Raw genomic sequence first — 9,393 nt, 5'->3', positions numbered from 1 at the left:
AGGGATATATTAGGGTTAGAGAGATAGAGAACCGTCGAAAATGAAATAAGATTACCAATTTGCATTTTATAATAACGCGTCAACAACGGCGATACTCGGTCGAGTCTTACCAGTTACCACTACTCGGCTGAGTAGCCCCTACTAGGTCGAGTAAACAAATACATAGGTCCTTTATCCTCTCTCATATCCCCTTCTACGGTCTTCTCTGGTCAAACGGTCGGTCAAGGGGTCCTTAAATAGAGCGGTTATTACACCTCCTTTCTTTTTTCATCTATTCATATAACTCTCCCCCTTTCCTTTTTTAGTAAATTTTTATACTTATTTTTATCACCTCATCCTACAACAATAACCCACAATACCATACTTTATCTTATTTTAATCAACTCACTCCACAACAATACTTATTTTAATCACCTAACCCGACAATAATATCCCACAATACCTTCATTCTCTCTAATTAACTCACCTTACCCCAATACTTTAGCTTATTTAATTCAAATACTTTTAATTCTCATGTCACCCTCCAATAAGGAGAGTTATGCCGAATAGGAGGGAGGGTACATTTTTTTATTATTTATAACCATAAAATATATATTTATTAAATTTAAATAGCATGTACCATGTCCTAAATTTCATGAAATACAGTATTGTGTGTCCGTATTGTATCGGTATCCGTGTCCGTGCTACCTAGATAATAAGTGAGCCACTGAACCCTAAGAAACTGAATAAAATTGCGGCCTCCTTCCCTCACTCTTCAACACATCCTCATCTTCCCTCCTTGTTTTATCAGAAACCCTAAACCCTAGTAAAGCCTCCTCCATTTCACCTTCAAAAAGGGCGGAAAGAAACAACAAAAAATCAACAGAAAAAATGGTAAGCCATCTACTGTTCGAATCATCATCAGGATATGCAATATTTGAAGCACATGGATTAGATGAAATTGGGCAAAACGTACAAGCAGTTAGAGATTCAGTAACAGACCTTAATAGGTTTGGTAAAGTTGTTAAGCTCTTCGCTTTTCAACCTTTTGAATCTGCTCATGATGCTCTTTCTCAAATCAATTCTGTTTCTGAAGGTCTAACCTCTTTTTCCCCTTAATTTTTTTAACAGTTTTATAGGTTTAATTTGTGTTTTTCACTGTTTATGCATCTGGGTTTTGGGTTTTGTTGCGAAAGTTGATAGCTTTTTTACTGCATTGTTGTTCTTGGTGATACTGGTTTCGATTTACAGTTTTGTATGTTGATTTTGTGTTTTGCAGTGTTTATGCATGTGGGTTTTGCTTTGTTTTGGATTTTGTTGTTAAAGTTGATAGCTTTTTTCATTGCATTGCTGTTTTTGAGCAACTGTAAAGCCTTGTAGACGTTCCGAGTTTTAGGGTTGTTAAATTTGCTAGCTCTTTGTCGGGGTTTTCAATTTTGTTCTTGAAATTTTTTAATTATGTTGTTGATATTCTCTTCGTCCCAATCATTTGTTTATCTTTGATTAAAATACCCTTTACAGAGAATAATAGCAAATGATTGGGACGGAGGGAGTATTTGTTTTGATTAACAGTTTCATGGAAGTTTGTGTTTTGCACTGTTTATGCAACTGGGTTTTGCTTTGTTTTGGTTTTTGTAGCTAAAAAGTTGATAACATTTTATTTATTGCATTGTTGTTTTGAAGGAACTGAAAAATGTGGGTGATGTTCATGTTTTAGGGTTGTGAAATTAGGATTATAAAGCTTTTATTTTTTGTTACAGTTTGTTTTGAAACAGATTTCAATAAGGTATTTAATTATGTTGTTGAAATTTTCTAGCATTTATAAGTTGCATGGTTCATTGATTTTGGGTCTGTTCCGTTGATTATAGTTAGTTTAAATTGATATCATAAGCTTCAATGGTACTTACCTCGTCAAGTCGTGTGGCTGTGTTAATTAGTTTCTGCAATAAATATTTCGAGACCTATTGCTTCTTCATCTGCTTTGAGATGCATTGACCTTTGATCTAAGGATGAAAAGGTTGTATTTGAGATTCGATTACCTGAATGTGCATTTGCTTTCAGCTTTACCATTTGTTCATGATAATTACTGCCATTAGTTCATGAAAACAGTTCCAAAGTTTGATTCTTTTTCTCCACTAAGTTGTTTTCTTCTTTTATTCTGTCACGATGATGGCAAAACACATCAGTATATAGTTCTAGTGATTGTGGTTTCAATATACTTATTTCATGAAAAATATATAACTCTTAAGAACTTATTTTTTTCCCAGCGAAGAATGTTTTTCTTGGCTTAGTTTACCTGGTATCGTTTTATTAGCTTACTATGAAATGCTGCTGTCTTAATTTATATAAAAATTGTTTCTAAAGTATTTGATGTATCTATATGTGCAGGTATCATGACTGATGAGTTAAGAAATTTCTTGGATTTAAATTTTCCGGAGAAATCAAAGGCTAAGGATTTGGTTCTTGGTTTAGCTGACTCTAAACTTGGAGCATCCATCTTTGATGAGACAAAGCTACAGTGCAGAAGTAATGAGTTTGTCTTGGAGCTTCTTCGTGGTGTCCGTTTGCACTTCGAGAAGTTCATTAAGGATCTTAAGGTTCTTGTGCCTCTTAATCTCTCTCTTTTGATTGAGTGCACTACACTTGACCTGTAAAACCAGAGTTTTTCTCCAATTTTTTTGTTACTAGCAAACTCATCTGATTTGCATCTTTTCATTTCTGCGAAGTCTGGAGATTTGGAGAAGGCTCAGTTAGGTCTAGCACACAGTTACAGCCGAGCTAAAGTAAAGTTCAACGTCAACCGAGTTGACAACATGGTTATTCAAGCTATCTTCCTACTAGATACTTTGGACAAAGACGTAAACTCATTCTCTATGAGAGTCAGGTTTGCTACTTGCTATTGCACTATATCATTTCTTCTCCTTGTTTTTTTTTTTCCTTAAATCACGTTCCTTATTGTAAGCTTGTATATTTTTGCATTTCGTATTCCAACTTTAAACATTCTAAGCTTGTTTCCTTTAATACAGAGAATGGTATTCATGGCACTTCCCAGAGTTGGTCAAAATCGTCAATGACAACTATCTTTACTCAAAATTGGCGAAGTTTATTGAGAACAAGTCAGAGCTGTCCGAGGAGAAACTTCCAGCCTTGATTGAAGTTGTAGGTGATGAAGATAAAGCAAAAGAGATTGTTGAAGCTGCCAAAGCGTCTATGGGTAATTATCTGTGTTGTATATGAGCTTGGCATCGGGCTGAGATAAGGGAAGTAATATCAGGTTTAATCTGTTCATTTTTGTGCAGGCCAAGATTTATCACCTGTTGACCTGATCAACGTCCAGATGTTTGCCCAAAGGGTGATGGATCTTTCAGAGTACAGGAAGAATCTTTATGACTATTTAGTCACAAAAATGAACGATATAGCACCCAATTTGACAGCTTTAATTGGTGAGATGGTTGGTGCTCGATTAATCTCCCATGCAGGCAGTCTTACTAATTTGGCCAAGTGCCCATCTTCGACCCTTCAAATCCTTGGTGCTGAGAAAGCTTTGTTTAGGTAACTTTTTTTTTTCTTGTTTTTACACATTTAAGAATGCTGCGTAGAAATATATGAATTTCCATGCCAGTCTAGTCTAATCTCTTCTATACTTGCGGAAAATACCTCTAGTTAACTTTTTCAAAAGGCTTACATATTGTTGATTTTATTAGGGCCCTGAAAACAAAAGGAAACACGCCAAAGTATGGTTTGATTTTCCATTCATCTTTCATTGGTCGAGCAGCCTCTAAAAACAAGGGTCGGATGGCACGTTATCTTGCAAACAAGTGCTCTATTGCATCTCGTATCGACTGTTTTGCGGGTTTGTTCTTTCTGACATACCGTGATTTCCTTGCCCTTCTGCTTTTTATTTTGTGGCCTTTGCTCAGATTTGTTGTTTGACTACATTGATACAGATAGTAGCTCTACTATTTTTGGTGAAAAGCTTCGTGGACTTGTAGAGGAGCGACTTGACTTTTATGACAAGGGAGTTGCACCTAAAAAGAATATTGATGTCATGAGAGCTGCCATTGAAGAAGCTTCTCAACAGAAAGGTGAGTTATTGGTATAGTTATAGGCTTTCATTATAATTCTGATGTTTAAAGGAATTCATATGATGTAGGTAGTATTTTCTGGCGTTCCCGTCGTAAATAAATGTGGATTAAGCTATTTGGTAAAAAATAAGTCATTTCATACCATAGTAGCCTGCCAAATTGCTGTACCGAGGCTTTAAGCTGATTCAGACGATTTTGTGGTATAATGCACTGTTTCTTAAAATTAGATTTAGATGAAGAGCTGTCCATTTATATTGCTACCTTGAATTGAATTTTTACAGATGACATGGAGTTGGATGAAGAACCCGAAACTACTGCGAAAAAGAGCAAGAAAACAAAGTCCAAGGCTACAGCTGAAGTTGCAGATGGTGGAGTTGAGGAGCTAAAATCTGAGAAGAAGAAAAAGAAGGATAAGAAAAATGTAGAGACGGGAAGTGATCAAGAAGATGTGAAGTCTGAGAAGAAAAAGAAAAACAAGGATAAACGTAAATTAGAAGAGCAAATGCCTGAAGAGGAGAATGACGTCGACAACACAACCAGCAAGAAGAAAAAGAAGAAGAGCAAAGTTGAAGCAGAGGATGCATCGGCCGTCTCAGCCGTTAGTGAAAGCAAGAAAAAGAAGAAGGCAAAGAAGTCAAAGACGGAAGACAGCGACTAAGCACGTTGCATGTAGGCCTTTGTGTGTACTACCTCGAACCCACTCTGAAGTATTCTTAAGGGCTATTTTGCTAGCAAAGTGCAGACCAAATTTTCACTTTGATTTTAGTGTAGTGACTATTACTCTGATGATAAATTGTTATAATTATCCTACATAGTTGTGTTTTGTATTTTGAACCAAGGTAAACTCGTAAGTTGAGTACTTGTAGTTGTGTTTATCGGAATGTGACTAGCGTTTCAGAGGCAAATGAAGGTGTCGGTGATTAGCACTCTCCGAGGAGTCGCATCTCTAAGAAAATGAGTAATGCGGAAAACTATGGAAGAGTGAAAAATTGTTTTTAATTTCGCGAAATGTGTTTTTAAGTTTTATCTTTGCATGTTTTGAGAATTATTAATTATGGAGCAGTTGGCTTTTTTCGCCAGATTGCAAGTCTTTGGTTCAAGCTCAATCAACAATGACGAAACGCGTAGGAAGAAGCATAACCAGAAAAAAAGACAACCAAAGGAAATGAGAATATGAACCCAACAAATACATCAGAGGGGAAAAACATTCAGGAAATTTCATAGCATCATCTTAGGTATAATCCACTCAAAACGTATAGTATAATACACACAGTCCTCTCATTTATGTGAACCAGCCTCTGATAATTACATCTCGAATTGTCCTCGATTCGAGCACCCTCTTGAAGTTAGCCAATGATCTGAGATCATCATCAACCAAAGGAAAGAAGTTTTAAGTAGGATGAGGTTGTTTATACCCTGCTGTTCGGAGGCATTGGTATTACACCATAAAAGAAGTCGCCAAAGTAGTTGTGTGGCTCATGCACGAGCTTGGAGATGATGTCCCTAAGAGTGATAAGTCCTTGGAGATTATCATCTTCATCCACCACGTAGATGCGATGGATCTTTAACTTATCAAGGGTCCGAATGACTTCATTAAGGGTGCTTTCCTTTTTGCAAGTAACCATCCCACTTAGTACAGGGGTGCTACGTTCGCGGTGTTCTTCTCTGTACTTTTTTGAAGCAACCAAGAAGTCCTTGGCTGTGATGGATCTGCACAAAGATTATGAGTACATTAGTACTCTTATCAGCTAGTTATAAGCCAAAGGGAAACATAAACAAAACATCAATATTTTGTAGTCTCGGTATTGATCACATGCCTGCAATCCTTGTAAATCTCTGGCGCGGTTAGAAGGAACTGAACATCTCGTATGCTAATATTACCGACTGCTTTTCCATCACGCTCTACCACCGGGATCCCTCCTACACTCTTTAGCCTCATCACTTTGAAGGCTTCGAGAACTGGATCATCTTCGTACACCTGTAAGATAGCATAAATACATTGTTTACCCGACTACCATCATTTAGTAACTACTTACATATCAACTTGATCGAAGAGTGGAAAAATACAGTGAGCACCTCCAAAACCAAAGCAACAAAAGCGAATGTATACCTTGATTACTTGTTTAGCGTTCATTAGTGGAAGACCGAGATCAGTTAGTTTCTTGGTTCCCCAGTTCTCAAACCAATGAAGGTCAGCACACTCAGCCAACATATGAATAACCGCCGACTGCGTTATAATATTCTCGATCTTGGGTCCACCAACAATAGGTACGCTCTTCATTTTGTATTTTGAGAGTAGAAGCAGGACCGTCAACATCGAGTTTGTCTCCTGCAATGCGAGAAATGGAGCCCACCGAAATGAACCTGAAATATCTCTTACCTGTGGATACACACATTATTATTATTTATTAGTTGGTGCTAAACTACCTTTTAATGTTTATAAGTGGCCGATGATTCAACATTTGAACGTTTATGAGATTAACCTTGGTTTTCTTATACAGTTCAGATGCTGTAAGTGCACCAAAAAAGTTTCCAGAAGTCACTGCAGCCGATCTTGGGCTCATGTTTCCGAGTTTAGTAGGCTGATTGACTGCACTTGCAGCCATAGCAACATGTCCATTCCCCTTTTCCGTGGGCAGTACACGATTGGTTTCATCAGAATCGGACTGACAAAGACATCAATATATTCATTATCAGGATAGCAATGGAATACATTGAACAATCATCAATCTTACATCATCGACTTAAGTCCTTGACAAACTATACAAATTTAATCATTTGTGGGGCCAATTCAGGTTGCTGGTCTCAGAGTCGGTTTATTATGATATGAGCTATAGGTTCGGGTCAGCTTTGGTAGATGTAGATCGATAGCACAAAACACAGTTTACGATATTATCCTGTGCATCAGAAAATTTAAGCTCAGTTTGAAGCCAACATGTCTGGGATGAGAACATACAGAGGCACGGCAAATATAGTATATACCTGATGTAATATCCACACAGCAATTCCAGCAAACTCTACAACTCCAAGATATCTTTCAATCCAAGTCGCGTCATCTGGTGCCTGACTGTCCACAACCGGCGCACTCAGAAGTTTATTTTCAGAAAGAATGCTCACAGCTTCTGCCAGACTGCAGTCTGAGCTTATCTCAACTGCATCACAATGACTTGAGAGTATCAGCTATGACGAAACAAAGGCAGTTCATAAATTGCATCATCGAGATTTTGCTCTAAAATGTCGATTCACATGAATAACCGATTTAGATTAGATTTAGATTTGACTGTGATGTCAAAAACTGAAGCATAATTGCTCTAGCATAGCACTAATCATAATTCGATCTACTTGGTTTTTCCAAAGGTTTACTAGTCAAACAATAGCTTTTGCATCAAACCCAATAGTGAACCATTTTTTATTCAAGGGTCCCACTCATTCTATGTGAGTTTCCTTGATACAATGATCATGAAATTTAATCACGAAAACCTTTTATATTATACGGAGTAAATCGTATATAAATTAGGAAAAACTACAAATAAAGAAAACCTTTTATATTATACGGAGTAAATCGTATATAAATTAGGAAAAACTACAAATAAACACTATGTATTTGCGTATTTTTACAAATTAATAACCTCAAACTTTAATCTAAAACTCCCCAATCACGGCTGTATATTGGTAAAAATAAGCAAATATATAAAACACAAAGAAACAACAATTTCCATATGAAAATACAAAAAATCATGATCATATTAGTATGTCATACATGATACATATAAGTATCACACAAGGAAGGACTAGACCAAACAAATGATAATATGATATAGATAAACCGGGTAGTGACTAGTGTATAGAAAAACACAAAAAATGATGATGATGATGATGATGATGATGGTAATGAGTACCTTGAGAGGCTTGATCAGCAGTAGGAAAAGAAGAAACAGGAATACTTTCAAAACAAGCATTAAGTTTTTCAGTAGGACTAAGTTTGTCTTCTTGATTTTCCCATAAATCTTCTACTTTTTTCCCTAACTTTGCTTCTGGACTCCATGTTTCCATCTCTTTCTCTTCTTCCTCTCTTCTCATCTGCAACGACTCCATTCTTCTTCTTCGTCTTTATTAAATTATATAATTAATTAATTAAGGTGATTATTAATTAGTGAGTGATTCTTTTCTTTCTTTGTTTGTTTATAAAAATGTAAAGTGATTATTATTAAGTTGATAGTGAATATACACTAAAAAAATAAGTATATTTATTCAAGTACAATTATTGCATGTGTGACGATGCATGGAAAGTGGGTTGATGAGTGAATCTGGGCCGTTGATTAAAGTGATTTGGATTGAGTCAAAATAATGTTGATGTGGATTGTGGAAAAAAGTGGCGGGATCTTGTTGGTTTGTTACTATTACTATATTTAGAGCTTATCCCTTATAAATATGGTACGTGGACTGGTGGTGGGTCCGCATTTTAATGGCAGCCAAAAGTGGGGCCACGCCCATAGGATTAGGATTAGTATGCATTATTTTGGACATCACTCCTCTTTTGACACAGTCTAAGTCTTCTCCCGACTTCCAACCTTCTTGTATGACACTTGGCCGTTGTTTGATTACACCAATTCCGTCTTAAGTACTAATATAAAAATAAGATAAAATAATCTAGGTAAAAAAGCAAAAGATTTATCGTATATGCTCAAGTGGTATGACACTTTATCTATTCTAATGTTAAGACGAATATTGGGATATTCTATCTAGTAGTGTAGTACCAATGTACCCTGCAAGATTAGCTGCTTGTGCCATTACTTGCTTGTTCATCACCCTCGTTGAAATCCCAATCCCAAGCATTAGCATTTGTCTACTGAACTAACTGATAAATGTTGTACAAGTATCTTGTATCACAGTCAACAAGTTGATGTAATCAATAACTCAAATACGGAGTACGAAAGAATACAAATTTGTTAGGACTAGGAAGGGAACTAAAACAGAAGTGCAAAGAAAAACAACGAACTAATTATGGTTGAACAATTTTGATATGTCAGTTTCTGTGAGAAAATCCTAGTATAATATCAGTATCATATCGTATCACATAATATCGTTAACTTGCATCTTTATGTATCATATCTATTCTTACCTTATTTGTAGAATATGTAGTTAGGGTAGATATATGTGTAAATGTATATAAGGAGTGTCATACATTCAATAACAAAAGGTTGAACACTTCTTATACGATTTTCAATTTATGATGACATCAAAGAAGGTTCGATCCTATATTCACAAAAGAAAAAAGAAAAATCAAACACAAACAATCAATATCTTCGTCGTTCAATAAAATCATGAC

The 9,393-nt window shown here is 36.1% G+C and overlaps 2 protein-coding genes across 2 annotated transcripts; one reads left to right on the top strand and one right to left on the bottom strand.

The window, feature by feature from the left end:
- The first annotated feature begins 700 nt into the window (after window positions 1-700).
- LOC141602189 (nucleolar protein 56-like) lies at window positions 701-4,969 on the top strand. Its single transcript, XM_074422497.1, has 8 exons — window positions 701-1,075; window positions 2,368-2,576; window positions 2,706-2,863; window positions 3,006-3,193; window positions 3,279-3,531; window positions 3,684-3,832; window positions 3,927-4,064; window positions 4,346-4,969. The coding sequence occupies exons 1-8, from the start codon at window positions 871-873 to the stop codon at window positions 4,720-4,722; spliced, it is 1,677 nt and encodes a 558-aa protein (XP_074278598.1). The 5' UTR covers window positions 701-870; the 3' UTR covers window positions 4,723-4,969.
- Window positions 4,970-5,230: 261 nt separating this feature from the next.
- Window positions 5,231-8,355, bottom strand: LOC141602194 (SNF1-related protein kinase regulatory subunit gamma-1). Its single transcript, XM_074422502.1, has 6 exons — window positions 7,964-8,355; window positions 7,047-7,216; window positions 6,548-6,730; window positions 6,175-6,444; window positions 5,882-6,042; window positions 5,231-5,774 (listed from the first exon to the last, which is right to left on the bottom strand). The coding sequence occupies exons 1-6, from the start codon at window positions 8,157-8,159 to the stop codon at window positions 5,474-5,476; spliced, it is 1,281 nt and encodes a 426-aa protein (XP_074278603.1). The 5' UTR covers window positions 8,160-8,355; the 3' UTR covers window positions 5,231-5,473.
- Window positions 8,356-9,393: the final 1,038 nt, after the last annotated feature.

The sequence above is a fragment of the Silene latifolia genome, chromosome 1, assembly GCF_048544455.1.
Source record: "Silene latifolia isolate original U9 population chromosome 1, ASM4854445v1, whole genome shotgun sequence".
NCBI classification, from domain to species: domain Eukaryota; kingdom Viridiplantae; phylum Streptophyta; class Magnoliopsida; order Caryophyllales; family Caryophyllaceae; genus Silene; species Silene latifolia.
This window is presented reverse-complemented; position numbering and strand designations above follow the sequence as displayed.